This window comes from Callithrix jacchus, chromosome 12 (assembly GCF_049354715.1).
Source record: "Callithrix jacchus isolate 240 chromosome 12, calJac240_pri, whole genome shotgun sequence".
NCBI lineage: Eukaryota > Metazoa > Chordata > Mammalia > Primates > Cebidae > Callithrix > Callithrix jacchus.
Window position 1 is genome coordinate 13,879,355 of NC_133513.1, and position 21,428 is coordinate 13,900,782.

At 47.6% G+C, this 21,428-nt stretch overlaps 2 protein-coding genes across 9 annotated transcripts in view; one reads left to right on the forward strand and one right to left on the reverse strand.

Annotated features, from left to right (window-relative positions):
* Window positions 1–21,428, forward strand: part of ABCC1 (ATP binding cassette subfamily C member 1 (ABCC1 blood group)) — a 193,429-nt gene that overhangs the window by 17,480 nt on the left and 154,521 nt on the right. The gene's annotated exons all lie outside the window — the stretch shown is intronic.
* Window positions 3,951–4,414, reverse strand: LOC100386128 (small ribosomal subunit protein uS10; the record flags this gene model as incomplete). The annotated part of the gene is made up of 1 exon (XM_009009173.3): window positions 3,951–4,414. A coding segment is annotated over one exon (417 nt), but the record flags the coding sequence as incomplete, so codon positions are not given.

The window sequence follows — 21,428 nt, forward strand, 5'->3', positions numbered from 1 at the left end:
CCAGAGTGCTGGGCTTACAGGCATGAGCCACCACACCGGGCCCACAGTTTTTTTTTTAACTGCAGTCATGACCTCCCAGGCTCAAGCAATCCTCCCACCTTAGCCTCCAGAGTAGTTGGGACCACAGGTGCTCATCATCATGCCTGGCTAATTTTTTTTTTTTTCATTGAAAACAGTCAGTCAGTCGTGGTGGCTCACATCTATAATCCGAGTACTTTGGGCGGATCACTTGAGGTCAGCAGTTCGAGACCACCCTGGCCAACTTGGTGAAACCCCATCTCTACTAAAAATGTAAAAATTAGCCAGACACGGTGGCACTTGCCTGTAATCACAGTTACTGGGAAGATTGAGGCATGAGGATCACTTGAACATGGTACGTGGAAGTTGCAGCGAGCCAAGATCATGCCACTGCACTCCAGCCTGGGTGACAGAGCAACACTGTATCTCAAAAAAAAACAAAAAACATAGTCTTTATTTATTGTTTGCATGGACTGGTGCATCTTGGTTACGATGCATTTTTGTTAATTAACCAATATTTAATTGCAGATGAAATGTAACATGAATCCAAGTATTTGTGGATATTTGTTTCCTCTTTAGGCAGTTGGTCAGTCTTTTTTTTTTGGAGACGGAGTTTCTCTATTGTTGCCTAGGCTGGAGTGCAGTGCATGATCTCAGCTCATTGAGGCAGTTCAAGTGATTCTCCTGCTTCAGCCTCCTAAGTAGCTGGGATTACAGGCATGTGCCACCACACCCAGTTAATTTTTGTATTTTTACTGGAGATGGGGTTTCGCCATGTTGGTCAGGCTAGTCTTGAACTTTTAACCTCAGGTGATCTGCCTCAGCCTCCCAGAGTGCTGGGATTACAGGCATGAGCCACCACACCTGGCCCACAGTTTTTTTAACCTCTGTGTACCTGTGGGTCCTGGGGAAATTTGAGGCAAGACTTCGTTGAGTGGGTGTCTTAGATTCTCTTAGGAGCTCTTTGCAGGAGGTAGGAATCTCTGAGAGTTGGTGCCCGTGAATTGGTCACATGGCCTGGCTGGTCCCATTTAGGTGACAATCTCTGAGGTCCTGAATAGCCTTTACTTGGGCTCCCTGCTGGGAATCCAGCAGTGCACAGAGCATGGTTCCTTGCCTGCCTTGAGTGCTAGTCTTGTGGGGGAAACGGCCAAATAAATGGACAGTCATCAGCAAGTGCTGTGAAGGGGAGCTGTGTGGTGCCTGGTGAGTGCAATAGCGGGGTTTGATGTGGTTGGAGAGAAAAGAGGAGACTCCTTAGGTAGGGAACCCATTTGATGATACAGGTTTGGCTATGTGTGGCAAAGACCCCAAATACGGTGGCTTAAGATATAAGCTCATTTCTGTCATGTAAAAATGCCAGCTGGTTTGGCAGTTCTGTCCCCAAAATGGTCAGGGGCCCAGGCCCTTCCCATCTTGTTGCTTTGCTGCCCTCATCTGTGTGGATCAAGATGGCGCACCTGCATGTCCACATGGCAGCCAGTAGGAAAGCAGAGGAAGGGCACAACCTGAAGGTTGCCCACATCTCTGCTCATCACATTCCATTAACTCACACCTAGTCATGTGGTACCTCTAGCTGCAAAGGAGGCTGGGAAATGTAGTTTCCTTTCTAAGCTGGATGTGCCCAGCTGAAGACATCGTTACTCAGCGATGAGGGAGGGTTTGATACTGGAGCACAGCTAACAGTTTGCTACATAGGCAAAAGCAGAAGGTAAGAATGTTCTAGGCAGTGGGAAATGCATGTGCAGAAGCACTGCCTTAATGAGAAAGGCCACTGTGGCTGGAGCTTAAAGAGTCAGGAGGAGAAAAGGGAACCACAAGGAGGCTGAGAATTGGGCTTGCAGACCTGGATCCTGCGGGAAGCCTTGGTGGCTCCTTCCCCCCCCACCTTGCTTAGACATTAGCTTGAAGACAGGGATGTATACAACACAGTTCTTTCTTTAAAATTGTATCTATACTTTAATTTGTAGAGGTGAGGTCTCCCTGTGTGGCCTAGGCTTTCAAATCCCTGGGTTCAAGCAGTCCTCCTGCTTCAGCCTCCCAAAGTATTGAGATTACAGGTGTGCGCCATCACACCTGGACTACAACTCAATCCTTAAAGACAACTTCCCTCTCAAGTGTTGGAAAGAACCAGTGACTAAATCAGTTCTAGTCTTTGCCTTATCCCCATCTTAGTTGCCTGACTTTGGTCAGAGTTTATTTATTTAGAGGAGTGGCGAGTTTAATAGGCAAGAAGGGTTAAGAGGGAAGGGAGAAGGAAGAAGCTCCCCTGTAAGGAAACAGAGGGAGCGGGGAACCCCATCTGCCACAGATACCAGCTAGGTATATATACAGAGGCTGGAAGAGGTGGTGTCTGATTTGCTTAGAGCTCAGGGGATTGGTTTGACTAGGCATGTCATTCACTTAGCCCTCCCACCCTAGCCTTTTAATACGCAAATGTAGGATACCATGATGTTCTACACACATGGGAATATGTGGGGGTGGCCATGTTGCCAGGAACACATGGCGTAATCGCTATGTTTGGGTGGACCCAGTTTCTAATGGCTTGCATTTGCACATCAAAGATTGTCGGCCTGGCTCTAAGAGCCGGACTTTGCAAGAAACTTCTCCGGAGATGCTTTAAAAAATGGAAACTTCTTACTGAAGGGACTGGAAAAAGTAAAAAAAATAAAAAACGAAAACTTCCCAAGGACCCTCTTTCCTCTCTATCTGCCTAAAATAATTTCTTAATAACTTCTACAACATTCCCCTTGCGGTGGGGGCACACTAACTGCTGTTAGGGGTTTGGGGCAATGACTTCTTCTGGCTACTTCCTGGTGAAAAGGGACATCGAATGGGAAACAGCAGCTAGGGCTCCTCCTGGGGTCGATCTAAGGGTCCTTGGAAGAATGGTGTGTCCGTGTGCAGTTCAGTTTACAGCACCATTTGGAGTTTGATTGCTTCAGTCTAATGAATGAATTTCCTTTCCCAGCCAATGCACCAAAATGATACGGCTCCGATGCATGGAGGAACACCAGGGTTCTTTGTCCTCATGTTGGTTTAGATAAAACCACATGGACACATGTGGAGTGGTTTTGAGGAGCGGACAGTATAATTGTCAAGAAGGAAGGGAGAAGGAGGAAACTCCCCTGTACAGAGGCAGAGGGAGGGGAGCTCCAAAGCCAAGAGAGGGAACCCCCAAAAGTTTATTTTATAAATAAAATAACGTGCATTGAGGGTACTCTGTTGTGTGGCATGCTCAGCCCTCTCTGTGCATACCTTGTTTCGGGCACGTAGTCAGGCTGGCGGGGGGTGCAGTAACTCTTTATTTTAGACGGGGAAAGTGCGATACATTTAAACATGCCCAGGATTATATTGCTAGCCAGGGATGGCGCAGTATTCAAACCCAGCAGTTTGACTCAAAGCCTGCTCTCTCCAGCTGTTTTGCACCTCAGTTGTTTGAGTCTAGTCATTTTGACATTATCTCATACCTCACGTCTGTTAGGATTGCATTTGGCTTCAAGGAACAGCTCGACTCCAGCAGCCTAAGCAGAAAGGTATTTATTTGTTTATTTTTTTACATGTCAGAAATTCCAGTACCTCTTGGAGTTGCTGGCATTGGATTAGTGAGGCAGGGCTGTTAGGACTGACATCTCTGCTGTTTACATTGTCTTTTCCTCAAGGCCCCTAAATGGCTGCTGCAGCCCTAACCAACATGTGTGGCTTCAAGTTAGGAAGAGGGAAGGGTCACACCTTCCCCAAAGGCTCCTCTTTACACTGCAGACTTGTGCTCACGTCTCCTTGGGTGGAACTGGATTACAGGACCACTGATAGCTGCAAGAGAGGCAGGAAAAGCAAGCATTTGGTTTTATGCTTCTCTAGGAGGAAACAGCAAGGGAGAAACTGTTGAGTAAGCCAGCCAATATTGTCCACCACGTACTTATTTACTTAACTTTTTTTTTTTTTAACAACTGGTAATCACTTTATTAAAATAACTGACTTAAGCATCTGCAATGGTGACTTCCACCTCAACTCCTGGCTCAATACTAATGGAAGTAATCTGCTTAACAATCTCAGAAGGACTGTGCAAGTCAATGAGTCGCTTGTGGATTCTCATCTGGAAACGATCCCATGTTTTAGAACCTTCACCACAAGGTGTCTTTCTTGTAGTGATTCTCAAAGTCTTCGTAGGCATTCGAACGGGTCCTTTCACTTTCAGATTCTTTTTCTTTGCTCCTCTGATCAAGTCAGCACACACCTTCTCCAGCGACTTGACGTTGCGGCTTGTGAGAGTGATTCGAATTCGGTGAATTGCCACCTCCGGCTCCACGGGTGTTTTTCCGGTATCCTTAAAAGCCGTGGCTGCTGCGCGGCTTCCTGACCGACTTGTTCCTCCGCAAGAGCGAACAGCGGTGAGTCAGGAGCAGGAGCGTGCTGACTAAAAATCCACAGCAGCTACGACCGCGTCTTCCTCAAAGAGCTTACTTAACTTTTTTTTTCTTTTGATACAAGGTCTGGCTCTATTACCCAGGCTAGAGTGTGGTGGCATGATCTTGGCTCCCTGCAACCTCAGCCTCCTAGGCTCAAGCCATCCTCCCACCTTAGCCTCCCGAGTGGCTGAGCCTACTGCAGTCACCACCACACCCGGCTAATTTTTGTGTTATTTGTAGAGATGGAGTCTTGCTATGTTGCCCAGGCTGCTCTTGAACTTGTGAGTGTAACCCATCTGCCCACCTCGGCCTCCCAACGTGCTGGGATGATAGGCATGAGCCACCACACTCAGTTAACGTCTTTCTTTCAATCAATTCACTTTTTAAAGCTTAACAAAGTTATTGCAAAAGGACATTTCATATCACTTTATAATAGCTGTGAAGTCACAGGTTGGTCATATTTATGTATTTACTTAGTAGCTCTTAAAGTATCACTACTAAGAAAAAACGATATTCTTTAAATTGCCTATGTCAGCGGTTCTTAACTCTGGATGATTTTGTCTCCAGGGTACATTTGGCAATGTCTGGAAACGCTTCTAGTGGTCGTAATGGGGCAGGGAATGTGCTCCTATAGAGGCCAGGGATGTGCTAAACATCTGCGGTACAGGATGGGCTCCCACAGTGAAAAATCCTCTGATCCCAAATGTCAGTGGTACTGCAGTTGAGAAACTCTGGCGTGGGTGCAATCCACCTGCTGCCGAGAGGTATGTACAAGCCATGTTTGGGTAATGCTTCAATATGTCCGCTGCGATTGTGTTTTCTCCTGGGTGACTATCAGCAACACTGTAGCCTGCTTGTTGGTTTTCAAGGCCCATTCTCACAGATAATATCAGATCTCCGGCAGTCCTGTGATGCAGTTCAAAATGTTCAAGTGGGCCATGAATGGTGACTCATGCCTGTAATCCCAGCCCTTTGGGAGTCCAAGGCTGGAGAATGGCTTGAGCCCAGGAGTTTGAAACCAGCCTCGGCAATATAGAGAGCCCATCTCTACAAAAAAATTAGCAAAAGGGGCCGGGTGCGGTGGCTCAAGCCTGTAATCCCAGCACTTTGGGAGGCCGAGGCAGGTGGATCACGAGGTCAAGAGATCGAGACCATCCTGGTCAACATGGCAAAACCCTGTCTCTGCTAAAAATACAAAAAATTAGCTGGGCATAGTGGTGCATGCCTGTAATCTCAGCTACTCAGGAGGCTGAGGCCGGAGAATTGCCTGAACCCAGGAGGCGGAGGTTGCGGTGAGCCGAGATCGTGCCATTGCACTCCAGCCTGGGTAACAAGAGTGAAACTCCGTCTCAAAAAAAAAAAAAAAAATCAGCCAGTTATGGTTGTGCATGCCCGTGGTCAAAGCTACTCAGCAAGCAGAGGCAGGAGGAGCATTTGGACCTGGGAGGTTGAGGCTGCAGTGAGCCATGATTGCACCACTGTATTCCAGCTTGGGTGACAGAGCAAGACCCTGTCTCAAAAAAATGAATGTGCATGTGAATTCAAGATATGCCCTTTACAGAGACTGGTGGGGTTGCAGCTCACTGACCCTGAAACTGAAGTGGTTGAAGCGATGGCCCTTTTGCCAGGCAAATCCTGCGTGAGTGCTTCTAAAAGAACATGACAGAGTGTTGCTGGGACCTGGCGGAAATCATGGTCTCTTGGTGACCATGTGCTTTGGAAAAGGCTGTGCTCTGGCAAGCGGGAGATTTATTTTTTAATTTCTTCTCTCTGCCTCGGTTTGGCAAAAATGACCTGGCCTGGGCCTGGGCCTGGGCCTGGACCTTGTGGAGACAAGAAGGCAATTGGTAGGTGGAGATGATCAGAGATCAGGCTGCTGGCAGGTTTGCCCAAAGGTAGCTTGACAATTATGCTCACCACCCCCATTAAAGTTAATTGAGCTATTACAGAGTGGGAGTGGGGAGTGTGATGACTGCCTGTCTCTTTGTGTTGGCGTGGCTAAGAAGCAAGGGAATTTTCAATTTTTCTTTCTTAATTCTGTAAACTTAGAAAAGAACCCGTCACCATCCCTTAATCATGCAGTCAGAGAAGGAGACCAGGCTGTTGAGACAGATATGCTGCATTTGATGGAATCCAAGAGGCCAGCATTTGTGACATGGATTCCAGTTTCAGGGATGTTAGGATATAAACATGTAGCCAGCAATGTTTAAAGGATGGGGTGATGGAGAGACACAGACAAATATCAAAGATACCAAAATAGGAACAAACAGAGTCTTAGAATCAATGCAGTATAAAAATGGCTTCTAGTTTCTTTTTTTTTTTTGAGACAGAGTCTCACTCTGTTGCCCAGGCTGGAGTGCAGTGGTGTGATCTTGGCACACTGTAGCCTCTGCCTCCCAGGTTCAAGTGATCCTCCCACCTCAGCCTCCAAGTCACTGGGATTCCAAACATTTGCCACCGTGCCCAGGTAATTTTTATATTTTTGTATTTTTTGTTCTTTGAGACAGAGTCTCACTTTGTTGCCCCAGCTGGAGTACAGTGGCACAGTCTCGACTTACTGCAACCTCTGCCACCTGGATTCAAGTGATTCTCCTGTCTCATCCTCTGTCACTGTGCCCAGCTAATTTTTGTATTTTTAGTAGAGACAGGGTTTCACCATCTTGGCTGGGCTGGTCTTGAACTTCTGACCTTGTGATCCACCTGCCTCAGCCTCCTAAAGTGCTGGGATTACAGGCATGAGCCACAGTGCCTGGCTGATTTTTATATTTTCAATAGAGATGGGGTTTCACCATGTTGGCCAGGTTGGCCTTGACCTCCTGACCTGAAGTGATCCACCTGCCTTGGCCTCCCAAAGTGCTGGGATTGATTGTCAGCCACCGCCCCTGGCCTCTTCTCATCCTTAAGCACAGCCTTAGGCAGTCATGGACGTTTCCTGCTATATTTCTTGTTCTGCTTTTATGCCTGGTTTAAAAATTCTCGCCTAAAAAGTAAGCCTTATGGCCAGTGCTATCTGTCACTTTCAGGAGTGGCCTCTCCTGGGGTGCAGGAAGTCCTGCAGTTGGTTGTGTGACAGCTGGGTCATTTTTAATGGGATTGTCTGCCCCAGTTTGCTTGGCTCTTAGGTGCTTGGGAGTGCTCCTGTTTTGTTTTTTTTCCCCCCATTGTGAAATGGCCCAGCTTGTACACCTTGTTCCTTTTCTTGCTGGAGTTACTTCCCTTGGACTCCTGTCTGTAAAGTAGAATTGTTGGGTGAAAGTAGGGTATGCGTGGTTAGGGTTTGCTCTGCATGCATTCTGGGTTGCTCTTCAGATAGATTTCATTACCTTTTATTTGTTGAATGAGTATATTTAATAAGCCTGTTTTCTATGCACCAAGAGCATTAAATGGGCGTGGTCTTGCTTTGGGGGAAATGTCAGGTAGGAGAAAAGAGACACTTAGAACTCAACAGAGGCTGGGAAAGAGACACTTAGAACCCAGCAGAGGCTGGGCATAGTGGCTCCCGCCTGTAATACCAGCACTTTAGGAGACAAAGGCAGGCAGATCACCTGAAGGCAAGAGTTTGAGACCAGTCTGGCCAACATGGTGAAACCCTGTCTCTACTAAAAATGTAAAATCAGTCGGGCATGGTGGTACATACCTGTAATCCCAACTTCTTAGGAGGCTGAGACGGGAGAATTGCCCAGGAGGCAGAGGTTGCAGTGGGCCGAGATCACGCTAGTGTACTCCAGCCTGGGCAACAAGAGCAAAACTCTGTCTCAAAAAAAAGAAAAGAAAAGAAAAGAAAAAGAACTCAATAGAGAAACAGTGGATTGTTAAGGCTTCCTTGGCACTTCTGAAGTGCCAGGGGACTGTTCTTAATGCTTTTTAGGTACTAATGATGATTTAATCATGACAAGCTCCCTGTGAAGCAGGGACTGGGGTTATTTCCATCTTATGGGTGGGGAAAGGCAGAGAGAGGTGAAGTCACCCAGCTAGTAAATGACCAGACTGGACTGAAACCCAGGCTGTCTGACTCCAGGGCCTGGCTGGTACCCCATGCTCCATCTTGCCCCATAAACACCCTGGGGTGGGCCAGAGAGGAGTCTTTTCCAACAGGCTGTGCCAGATGACTTTGGCTAGTCTTGGAGACTGGAGGATTAGTCAGTCTGCTGGGGGGGCTTCAGCATTTTGGATATGGCTTCAGGAGCTGTTTACTTCCACAGTGATGAAGACCACAGTCATAGTAGCAATAGCACTATGGTAGAAGTAACCTCAGCAAACTCAACCCACAGCCGGTACTGTATCCTCCCAATGCTGTATGCAATAGCCAGGAGAGATGGGCATTCTTCTTTTAATTTGACACAGGGGAACTGAAGGTCAGAGAGGTTGGGTGGCTTCCCCCAGGCCACACAGCCTGGAAGTAGTAGGACGAGGACTGGAGCCCAGATCTGCTGCCCCAGAGCCTGTACCATTGACTGCCAAGTCATGGTCACTCCCTTGGACCCTCCCTGCCCCAGGCCATCTGCATTGTGATGCTGGCTGGCCAGGATGGGGAGTGAGGATTTCAGTTTGGCACAGGACAGGGTGATGGGGTGAGCCAGGACACTCCTTGCGATGGAAGGCTCTGGGATGGGGGCAAAGTTGGTGGTAGAGACTGGGGTGTCTCGGAGGGAGTGTTTGAAGATGATAGTGGTTTTTCCAGTTTCCTGTTCTTAGCTATATTCAAGAAAAGGGTAAGCCAGAAAATTTCCCTGTGAGTTTCACAGCTTCTGGGAGCGTTTGCAATGTCTGCATGATGCAGCATTTTCCTGGTAGGAATTCTAAGTGAAGTTTCATTTTCCTTCACTTAACTTGTTCTGGCCCTGGCCTGTCTTCCCAGCTGTATTGGCTCTCTGGTTCTCTTCTGGCTCTTCGTCCTATTTATTTTTTACTTATTTGTCTGTCTTTGAGACAGAATCTCTCTCTGTCACCCACGCTGGAGGATAGTGGCGTGATCTCAGCTCATTGCAACCTCCGCCTCCTAGGTTCAAGTGATTCTTCTGCCTCAGCCTCTTGGGTACCTGAGACTACACGCATGCATCACCATGCCTGGCTAAATTTTGAGTTTTTTTTTTTTTTTTTTTAGTAGAGATGGGGTTTCACCATATTGGCTAGGCTGATCTTGAACTCCTGATCTTGTGATCCTCCCACCTTGGCCTCCCAAAGTGCTACAATTACAGGTGTGAGCCGCTGCACCCAACCTATTATTTATTTTTATTTTTAATAGAGGTAGCAATCTCACTATGTTGCCCAGGCTGGTCTAGAACTCCTGGACCCAAGTGATCCTCCTGCCTCAGTCTCCCAAAGTACTGTGATCAGAGGTATGAGCCACTGTGGCCAGTCTATTCTATTTCTTTCTTTCTTTCTTTTTTTTTTTTTCCCCTTCTGTCTCTTTCCATTTTAATGTGCTTATTTCCTCTAAGCTTGCCCAGTGACTGTCTTCTGGTCCATCTTGGAGTGAGGTTCCCTCCTGTTTCCGTGTTGGCAAATCTTAGCACCTTGGCCCTTTGAGATGGAGGTCTCAGTTGGCCAGGCTGGTCTTGAATTCCTGGTCTCAAGTGATCTTCCCATCTTGGCATTCTAAAGTGCTGGAATTATAGGTGTGAGCCACTATGCCCCGCCAACCCTTCTTACATCTTACTCACTTCAAGAAGCCTGCTTTGACCTCTCAAGTGGAAATAACAACTTCCAGGAATAGAGTGGTCACTGGTACCCATTTATTGTTACATAAACAATTTTATCCATATTAAGAAGGCAATACATGCAGCAGCGAGCTAGCCTGCCTATGTTGAAGTTTTCTTCCACCTACAGACTATGCAATCTTGGACAAGTTGCTTTACCTCTCTGTGCCTTAGTCTCTTCCTCAGCAAAATGGAAAAAATACCCACTTCAAATGGAGTGAAAATGAAATATGTAAGTTTCATCTTCACAATGTGTCTGATGAAAAGCAGGTGTTGGCTGCATGTGGTGCTCATGCCAGTAATCCCAGCACTTTGGGAGGCTGAGTTGGGAGGATTGTTTGAGGCCAGGAGTTCCAGACCAGCCTGGGGAACATGACAAGACCACATCTCTTAAAAAATATTTAGCTGGGTGTGGTGGTATGCACTTGTGGTTGTAACTACTTGGGAGGCTGAGGTGGAAGGATCTCCTGAGCTCAGGAGATTGAGGCTGCAGTGTACTGTGATTGCACCACTGCTTCCTAGCCTGGAAAACAGTAAAACCATGTTTCAAAAAAAAAAAAAAGGCAGGTATTGTCCTTGCCATGTGAATAAGGATACTGAGTTTTTCTTTTTGCTTTGTGAAACTCTTCTGGATATCTCTTGCCTTTTACATGTATCTCCCGGATGATTCTTTGTGATTTTAAAATCTTTTTGTAATGGTCATTTATGTACACATCCTACCTTATATTCAAGATTCTAAGCTTTTTGAGGGTTGTTTCTGGTTCAAGTCCTGATACAAGCAAAACTCGGTCCAATTTTTAAATGAGTGGGTGGGCTGGTGGTTGGGTCTTCAGAGTCACTAGGTATTGGTGGCAGAGTGGGACCATATAGAAAAAATGTTAAGGCCGTGGATCTCAATGGGGAGCGTTTTTGCCTATCAGAGGAGGTTTGGTGATGTCTAGAGATATTTTTGTTGTCACAACTTGGGGTGGGGTCAGGAATGCTATAAGCATCCTTTAATACACAGGACAGACTTAACACAGCGTAAAACGTCAGTAGTGCTGAGGGTGAGAAACCTTGGGTTTAAGGGGACATGCCACCTAGTAACAAGCAACATATTAATAGCAACAGGAAAACATAAGCATTTAAATTTTTTTCACGAATGCAAAGTAGTGTAGATGAGCTATGCTTTTCCTGAGCTGATAAAGTGAGGTCTAAGTGCATTTATTCTTTTGAGGAGGGCCTTAGGTCTAAAGGCAGTATGTGTAAGGTGGAAAATGTGTACAGTCAAAATACCCTGGGGCTTATTCATTCTCTCTCTTTTTAATAAATGGCTTTGCTGAGATAGACTTCACATACCATATGATGCATTTATAAAGTGTGTAACTCAGTCTAGTATATTCAGAATTGTGCATGTCTTCTGCCTCCTGGCTGGCAAATCTTAGCACCTCAGCCCTTCTTACGTTTTATTTTTTAGTGACAGGGTCTCACTGTGTTGCCCAGAAAGCCTTCTTGGCTTTCCTCCTGCCTTGTCCTTCCAGAGTGACTATATTCAATATTCAAAGTGACTACAGTCAACATTAGACATTTTTATCACCTTACTTACTTATTTTTATTTAAGACCTGGTGTGGTGTGTGGTGTGTGCCTGGCCTTGTGATCACAAATGCTGGCTTCACCAAATTGACATTTTGCTGAGGCTTGTTCTGATGTCCATTCATCGATTGCATGGGTACTTCCTGAGTGCTTGCCACACCCCAGGAATTTTGCACAATGAGTGGGGAGTAGTGATATATTGAGAGACAGCACCAGAGCATTCACTGCCTTAAAGAAACTGACAGTCTGGGGAGAGTGTGACATCAAAAAAATAACTATAAAATATCTGATGGAGACATAGGAAAATGCCAGTCTTCAACAATGTGTGACTTCCAGCAGGAGTTGGCATGCTTTTTCTGTGAACGGTTAGGTATACATATTTTTAGTCTTGCAGGCCCAGGGGCAAACAGAGCAACTACTCTCAGCAGTGGGCAAATAGTCTTTTTTGTAATATGTATTTAAAAATTGGCCAGGTATGGTGGCTCATGCCTGTAATCTCAGCAGTTTGGGAGGCCAAGGTGGGAAGACTGCTTGAGCCCAGATTGAGACTAGCCTCAGCAACAAAGTGAGACTCTGTATTAGTCTGTTCTCACACTGCTATAAAGAACTGCCCAACACTGGATGGTTTATAAAGGAAAGAGGTTTAATTGACTCATAGTTTTGCAGGGGTTGGGAGGCCTCAGGAAGCTTGCACTCATGGTGGAAAGGGAGGCACGTATGTCCTTCTTCACATGGTGGCAGGAAGGAGAAGCCCCTTATCAAACCATCAGATCTCATGAGAACTCACTAACAGACCTCATGATTCAATTATCTCCCATCAGGTTCCTCCCACGACACGTGGGGATATTATGGGAACTATAATTCAAGGTTAGATTTGGGTGGGGCCACAGCCAAACCATATAATTTCACAGACAAACCATATCATTTTGCCCATCCCAAATCTCATGTCCTCATATTTCGAAACACAATCATGCCTTTCAACAGTTCCCAGAGTCTTAGCTCATTCCAGCATTAACCCAAAAGTTCAAGTCCAAAGTCTCATCTGAGACAAGGCAAGTCCCTTCTGTCTGTGAGCCTGTAAAATGGAAAGCAAGTTAATTACTTCCTAGATACAATGGGAGTACAAGCATTGGGTAAATATACCCATTTCAAATGGGAATATTTGGCCAAAATGAAGGGGCTCCAGGCCCCTGCAAGTCCAAAATCAAGTAGAGCAGTCAAATTTTAAAGCTCTGAAATGATCTCCTTTGACTCGTGTCTCATATCCAGGTCATGCTTATGCAAGAGGTGGGCTCCTATGGCCTTGAGCAGCTCTGCCTCTGTGGCTTTGCAGGATACATCCCCCCTCCAGCTGCTTTCACAGGTTTGCGTTGAGAATCTGTGGCTTTTCCAGGTGCACGGTGCAAGCTGTGTATGGATCTGCCATTCTGGAGTCTGGAAGATGGTGGCCTTCTTCTCACAGCTCCACTAGGCAGTGCCCCAGTGGGGACTCTATGGGGGCTCTGATGCCCTTGCATTGCAGTTCAGGGTAGTGATGGGGGAAAAGACTCCAGGTAGTGGGAACCTGCTCTGTCAAGGCCCTGAGTCACGAAGGGGTCCTGGAACAGTGAGTTGGGCTGGAGCCACAAGCTGCAGTTGCGGGGATTGTGATCTATCTTGAGAGTTCTGAGAACTCGGAATAGTTTTCAGCACAGTGTGATGGGATTGGGGCTGTGTTTTGAGGGTGTGCCCTGGCTGCAGTTGCGAAGGGAGTCAGGAAACCTTATTTGGGGGCTGGGGTTTTCACCCAGGTCCTGCAAAGAGGTATTTATCGGGTGTGGAATCAACTGAGCAAATCACATGTCTTCTGATGGTATGTCACGCTTTTTGTTTGTTTGTTTTGAGACAGGGTCTTGCTCTGTCTCCCAGGCTGGAGAGCAGTGACATGATCATGGCTTACTGCAGCCTTGACTTCCCAGGTTCAAGCAATCCTCTTGTCTCAGCCTCCCAAGTAGCTGGGACTACAGGTGCCCACTACCATGTCCGGCTACTTACGGTATTTTTAGTGGAGACAGGGTTTCATCATGTTGGCCAGTCTGTTCTTGAACTCCTGGCGTCAAGTGATCTTCCCACCTCAGCCTCCTAAAGTGCTGGAATTATAGGCACGAGCTACCCTGCCCAGCCTTTAGTGATATTTTAAAGACTAAATTCCCTTAGGGATGCCTGGGTCTGCATTTATTACTGTTCTGTTTCTCATCGCGTGTCTCCAGGTCATCAAAACTAACCTGGGCCTTTTCCCTTTTATCTGTCTCCTGGAGACTTAGGAGTCATTAAGCAAAGCCCGATTGGTGTGTGGGTCAGGATTTCCATGTTTTCTTTAGCTTAAGAAGCAGTTTCTAAGGGAACTCGTTGTGTCATTCATTGTTTAGAATAGCAACAGATTGGCAGCCTTCCAAGTGGCGGGCAGTCAGTAGGGGCTGGGTGAATACAGTGGGTTCCACCCGTCCCGTGGTGGGGTGGGATGCTGGCAGAAGGAAGTAAGACGAGGAGCCCTTCGTGCAAAGATGTGCGGCAGCCTCCAAGGTCCAGTTTTTTGTTTTTTGTTTTTTGTTTTTTTTTTTGAGACAGAGTCTTGCACCGTTCCCTGGGCTGGAGTGCAATGGCGCTGTCTCAGCTCTCAGGTTCAAGCGATTCTCCTGCCTCAGCCTGGAGTAGCTGGGATTACAGGCGCCCACCACCATTCCCAGATAATTTTTTTTTTTAATTTTTAGTAGAGATGGGGTTTCAATATGTTGACCAGGCTGGTCTCAACCTCCTGACCTCATGATCTGCCTGCCTCGGCCTCCCAAAGTGCTAGAATTACAGGCGTGAGCCACCGCACCTGGCCCAAGGGGTTCTGTTTTTAAGTGAAAATGTGAAGCTCCACTTGGTGTATTTGGTATGATACCACCTGTATAAAAAAGCGGACAAGTAAGAATTACATAGTTATATTTGCTGTTATTTGTAAGGAATTCCAAAAGGATACATGAGAAACTAAAAGAAATGGTTGCATTTGGGCAGACTTTACTATTTACCTTGACATATATGTATTATATGAACATAGGCACACACATGCATACATATACAAATTTTTTTTTTTTTTTTTTTTTTTGAGACAAAGTCTTGGTCTTGTTGCCCAGGGTGAAGTGCAGTGGCTTGACTCACTACAACCTCTGCCTCTCAGGCTGAAGCAATTCTCCTGCCTCAGCCTCCTGAGTAGCTGGGATTACAGGCATGTGCCACCATGACCGGCTAATTTTTTTGGAATTTTTAGTAGAGACGGGGTTTCATTATGTTGGTCAGGCTGGTCTCGAACTCCTGACCTTATGATCCACCCACCTCAGCCTCCCAAAGTGCTGGGATTACAGGCATGAGCCATCATGCTCAGCCCCACACATACATATTTTTAAAAAAATTGCGTTATGGCCAGGTGCGGTGTGACTCACACCTATAATCCCAGAACTTCGGCAGCCTAAGGTAAGAGGATCGCCTGAGCTCAGGAGTGTGAGACCAGCCTGGGCGAGATGGAGAAACCCCTTCTCTACAAAAATCACCAAAATTGGCTGGGTGTGGTCCCAGCCTTCTGGACGGCTGAGGTGGGAGGATTGCTGGAGGCTGCAGTGAGCCATGATCATGCCGCTGCACTCTAGCCTGCGTGACAGTGAGACTCTGCCTTTTTTTTTAAGAGTCACATATTGCCTATTAAGGTGAAATTAAAAAAAATTAATTCCTGGTTGGGCGTGGTGGCTCATGCCTGTAAATCCAGCACTGTGGGAGGCTGAGGCAAGTGGATCATGAGGTCAGGCATTCAAGACCAGCTTGGCCAAGATGGTGAAACCCTATCTACTAAAAATACAAAAATGAGCTGGGTGCGATTCTCCTGCCTCAGCCTCCTGTGTAGCTGGGATTACAGGCACCTGCCACCAGGCCTGGCTAATTTTTGTATTTTTAGTAGAGATGTGGTTTCAACCTGTTGGCCAGGCTGGTCTTGAACTCCTGATCTCAGGTGATCCATCCACCTTGGCCTCCCAAAGCGCTGGGACTACAGGCATGAGCCACTGCACCCGGCCTCAAATCTTCATTCTGACTCAGATATTCTCACTGTCCTCTTGTCCCTTATAATTCTGTGTGATTACATTGGGCCCACCTGGTTCATCTAGGACAGGGGTCCCCAACTCCTGGGTCATGAACCAGTAGCAAACCTGTTAGGAACCCAGCCGCACAACAGGAGCTTAGTGGCAGGGCAGATGGCATCACCACCTGAGACTGAGGCGGGCAGATCACTTGAGCTCAGGAGTTTGAGACCAGCCTGGACAACATGGTGAAATCCCATCTCTACTAAAAATACAAAAATTAGCTGAGTGTGATAGTGTGTGTCTGTAGTCTCAGCTACTCAAGAGGCTGAGGCAGGAGGATCACCTGAGCCCAGAAGGTGGAGGTTGCATTGAGCTGAGATCATGCCACTGCAGTCCAGTCTGGTTGACAAAATGAGGCCTTGTCTCAGCAAATAGAGAATGTGGAGGGACACAGCAAAAGTGGATCTGGAAGTTTTAATAGTGGTATTTGTTGAGCACCTGTATGCTCTGGCTCATGTTTAATGAAGTGCTTATTTACATAATGTTAGTTTACCCATTTTACAGATGTGGAAACAGGTTTAGTTGCTGGCCTTGTATTACAGGGTGAGGAGCTGAAGGCCCATCTATCTGACGAGGGGTGTGTTGGGGATATGGACTAGAAGCTTGGTCAGGTATGGATTCTGATAAAACAGGGCTGCTTAACCTTGGGTCTGTTGACATTTGGGGCCAATATTTCTCCTATTGTGGCAGCTGTCCTCTGCATCGTAGCTGTGAAGCAGTATCCCTCCTCTTTTTCCATGAAATGCCAACGGCACTATCCGCTTCCCTAGTTGGGACAACCCAGGATGTTTCCAAATGCTGTCACATGTCTCCTGCAGGACACAGTTGCCCCCACTTGAGAAGCACCATGTTAAAACATAGATCATGACACCATGTTCCTCAGGTCACTCTGAGTCAAAGTCAGAAATCCCTGGAGTGGCCTGTGGGTCCCTCACTGACTGCCTCCTCCCCGCCTTCCACCTTCCTCCCTGTCCTCACTGCTTGTTACTCCTGAGAACTATTGGCCTCTCTGCAGTTTCTCTGACATGCCAGGCCTGGTCTGACCTTAGGATATTTGCACTGGCTGTTTTCTTTGCCTGGTGTGCTCTTCTTCCAGGTGGTCATTTGGTTTACTTTCTTGTTTCCTTCCACCCTGTATTTATTTATTTATTTCTTACTGAGATGGAGTCTCACTCTGTTGCCCAGGCTGGAGTGCAGTGGTGTGATCTTGGCTCACTGCAGCCTCCACCTTCTGGGTTCAAGGGATTTTCATGCCTCAGCCTCCTGAGTAGCTGGGATTACAGGCTGTACCACTACGGCTGGCTAAATTTTGTAGTTTTAGTAGAGACAGTGTTTTGCTCCGTTGGCCAAGCTGGTCTCAAACTCCTGGTCTCAAGTGATCCATCTGCCTTGGCCTCCCAAAGTGCCGGGATTGTAGGCATGAGCCACTGTGCCTATAATGGCTCAATCCTGTATTTAAATACCCATCCTCAGCAAGGCCTGCTTCTTCTCTGAGTCCTTTTCATCACACATGTCTTCATATCCTCTCCCTTCTTTATCATCTGTCTCTTTTTAGGCTCTCAGCTCCCGGAGGGCCAGCCCTTGGTCCCCACTGTTCGCTGCTGGGCCCTAAGCCCTAGGAACCGTGCTCCATAAATGGATGAATGCTGTGTGTAATGTCTCCAGACACATCCTATGCCCAGCACGTGCCTGACCCTCACAAAATCCTGGAATGTGACCAAGGGGTTTAGTGAATCAGGAGAGTCTGATGAGAGGAAATGTCTGGGGAAACTTTGCAAAGATAGCCAGGGCTGGAAGGAGAAGATGCGGACGAGTGTCAGCTTCATAGGGAGGGTACGCCATGAGAGGCCTCATGGTGCTTGGGAGAGTGGGGGCGAAAGCAGGTTGGAGCCAGCTGCTTGCTGCTGACATTTGGGCACCTGTGATGGGCTGCCTGACCCCTGCTTTCTTTTCAGCATTAAAGTCCTGTTTAGAGTCTCAGGGCTGGGCACAGTGGCTGGGGCCTGTAATCCCAGCATTTTGGGAGCCCGAGGTGGGAGGATCATTTGAGCTCCAGGAGCTTGAGGTCAGACTGGGCACACAGCAAGACCCTGTCTCTGAAAAAAAATACAAAAATTAACCAGGCTTGGTGGTGTGCACCTCTAGTCTCAGATGCCTGAGAAACTGAGGTGGGAGGATCACTTGAGCCTGGAAATTCAAAGCTGTAATGAGCTATGGTCACACCATTGCACTCCAGCTGGGAGACACAGCAAGACTCTGTCTCCAAAAACAAACAAAAAACCCCCCAGGAGACTTAGTTGTGCATGTAATTCGTCTCGTCTCCATTCCTTATCAAGGTGTTCAGTTCTGCATCTTGGATGTGAGGATTTGTGGTACCTGCCTGGACAGAGCAAGGACGGCCTTCCTGGGTGTTGGGGATAAGTCTGGAAGTTGTCCCTGTGATGTTACTGGGCTGTATTCTTAGCTCTGCTGAGCCAGGGGGCAGGGTGGGGTGCAGCCCAGCCAGCAGCATGCCAGGGCGCGTCACCACCCACGCGATGCTGGCTCCGGCTGCCTTCCTCTCACCTCATGCCCCTGCCAGCCGTGCTTGCCTCTTGCTGTGTTGGGGCGGGAGACTTTAGCCTTTCGCTGGATCTTTTCAGGACTGCAGTGGGAAAATGAACACCACATGCTGTGTCTCTAAACAGGATTAATCTTCAGAGGCCCAGCGGGTGCCGTGACCTAACCATGGGCCTCTTGCGCTCCTTTTCTCAGCTTTCCTTGGCTTCTGAATCCCTTTGCAGGTTGTTTTCTGAGCACGGCATTTAGGAGCAGCCTGTCGCCTTGGCATTTCCCCTGCAAGCCTGGTCTGTCCCTTGGTTGAGCAGAAGAGTTGCTGGGGTTTGAATCCGGGACCCTTGAGGTCCCGCCCCCGTGGCTCGCAGGACATGCTCTCATTGGTCTGTTTCCGTGTTCCTCTGTAAAATGGGAATCATGGCAGTGCTTTCCTCACAGATTGCTAGGGTGATAAAATGGAGTGATGCCCTTGAAACCTGAACGCGGGGCCTGCCATGCAGTGAGTGCTTAGAAAGAGCTGCCGTTTTACTTTTATTTTTCTTTGAGACAGGGTCTCTCTCTCACTCAGGCTGGAGTGCATTGGCGTAATCACGTCTCACCGCAGCCTCCGACTCCTGGGCTCAAGCGATCCTCCCACTTTAGCCTTCTGATTAGTTGGGATTACAGGCGTGAGCCACGGCACCTGACCCCATTTAGCTTTTTTTTTTTTGAGACAGTCACCCAGGCTGGAGTACAGTGGCGAGATCTCAGCTCACTGCGACCTCTGCCTTCCTGGTTCAAGCGATTCTCCTGCCTCAGCCTCCCAAGTAGCTGGGATTACAGGTGTGCACCACCACACCCGGCTAATGTTTGTATTTTTAGTAGAGACAGGGTTTTGCTATGTTGGCCAGGCTGGTCTTGAACTCCTGACTTCTAGTGATCCACCCCCCTCGGCCTCCCAAAGTACAGGGATTACAGGTGTGAGCCATCGCCGCCCAGCCGGGGACCACTGTCTTAATATGTGAATTAGGCGATGCCATGTACCTGCTTAGTGCCCTCCCATGGCCTACTGTGAGAGTTAGAACAGAACATCCAGCTCCGTAGCATGGCTCTAAGATAGGCTCTGCTGTGGCCCCTGGTGACTTCTGCTGCCCCATCTTGGGTTCTGGCTTTTTGCTGCAGCCACCCCCCCCCCCCCGCCCCACCTCACTGTGGCCTTTGCCTATGCCGTCTGTCTGCCTGGCATGTGCTTCCCAAGATCTTTGCACAGCTAGCTCTTCCTGACCCTTCCAGTCTGCTGGGATGTCATCTGCCCAGACCCCCACTTGGGTGCTTTCTGTCCTGACACCCCTTTCTTTACTGCTCTTTGTCATTATGTTCTTATCTGTGAGCTTTTGTCTTCGATGGACTATGAGTCTCAAGAGGGCAGAGATTGTTTCTGATTTTCCCCCATGCCTGTGACTAGTTCGGTGCTAGGCAGATAGTAGGTGCTCAATTAACAGTCACTGATAGATGAATGCATGAATGGATGGATGAATGAATGACAAAATGAATGAAAGCATGAGGGGAACCCTGCACTTGTGTTAATCTGTCTCTTGGCAGCCTGGAACACCAGCACCTGGAACCTGGCACTTGGGTCACCTGATTGAACCTTTCTGATAGCTCTGTCATAGGTGGCTTCTAGAATTAGCCCCATTTTACAGATGAAGAAATCAAGGCCTCGTGAGGTGAACTGACTGCTTTAGGGCAGTGGGGATGATTTTGCCTCTCTGGAGACATTTGGCAATGTCTAGAGACAGTTTTGATTGTCACTACTTGAGGAGGTGGGGAGTGCTACTATCATCTAGTGGTAGAGGCCATCGGCACTGCTCAGTATCTTACAGTGCACAGGATGCCCCCCGCTACAACCAAGAATTATTTGGGCTCAAATATCAGTAGTTCTGAGGTTGAAGACCCCCTGCCTGAAGGCAGACATCTGTAAGTGGTGGAGACAGGAAACGTAGACCCTGAACCTTGCCCTGCACTGGTCACATTTGGGCGTGGGTGGGTGGGAGGAGTTGTAGAATGTTTCTATGTCTGAGTCAGAACCTTGCTTCTCTGCTCTGGAGACATGAATTTGGAATCTGTGAGGCCTGAGGTCATTAACTTGATCTCCAGTGCTGGAAATCATGCCTCCAAGCCACCTCAGGCTCCATCTGTCCACCATGTACCTTGCAAATGCCTAGAGTTCTGACTGGGTATGGTGGCTCACACCTGTAATCCTGGCACTCTGGGAGGCCAAGGCAGACAGATTGCTCGAGTTCAAGACTAGCCTGGGCAATATAGTGAAACCCTGTCTCTACAAAAGATAGAAAATTTAGCCAGGTGTGGTGGTACATGCCTGCAGTTTCAGCCGCTTGGGAGGCTGAGGCAGGAGGATTGCTTGAGCCCAGGAGATTGAGGCTGCAGTGAGCTATGAGCATGCCGCTGCACTCAAGCCTGGGCAACAGAGAGCGTGTCTCAAAAAAACAAAACCAAGCAAACAAAAAAGCCTTAGAGTTCCAAGCATCTGGTTTAGAGGTGGTGGAGCGTTCTGTCAGACTCTCCATGGGTTCAAATCCTGGCTCTGTCTCTTCTTGGTTTATTAGCCCAAGCAATTTATATAAACTTTCTGGACCTCAGAGACCTTGCCAGAAAAGGGGAGAGTTTTAATAGTCCTGACTTTGTAGGGCTGTTGGAAAGCTTAAATGGACTGTGCTTGGAAAGCACTTATCACTGTGCCTGGCGCGGCCACTCTGGCTGTTGTTATTGGCACCCAATAAATATGTGCTTTCTCTTTGTTTCCAGCTCGGCATTTAGAAATGTCCTGCCCTTCAATTCCTGCTGCTGTTACTTGTTTATTTGAAGTGCGAACTAGCTTTTATTTTAGAAATCATGCAGAGGAAAAAATTCAAACAGTACAAAAGATAAAACAAAAACTAATAGTTGCCTTCCTTTTCCTGGTTTCAGGCCTGCTCCCTGCAGATTAATTAGCTTTTTCACGTTTTTTTTTTTTTTTAAG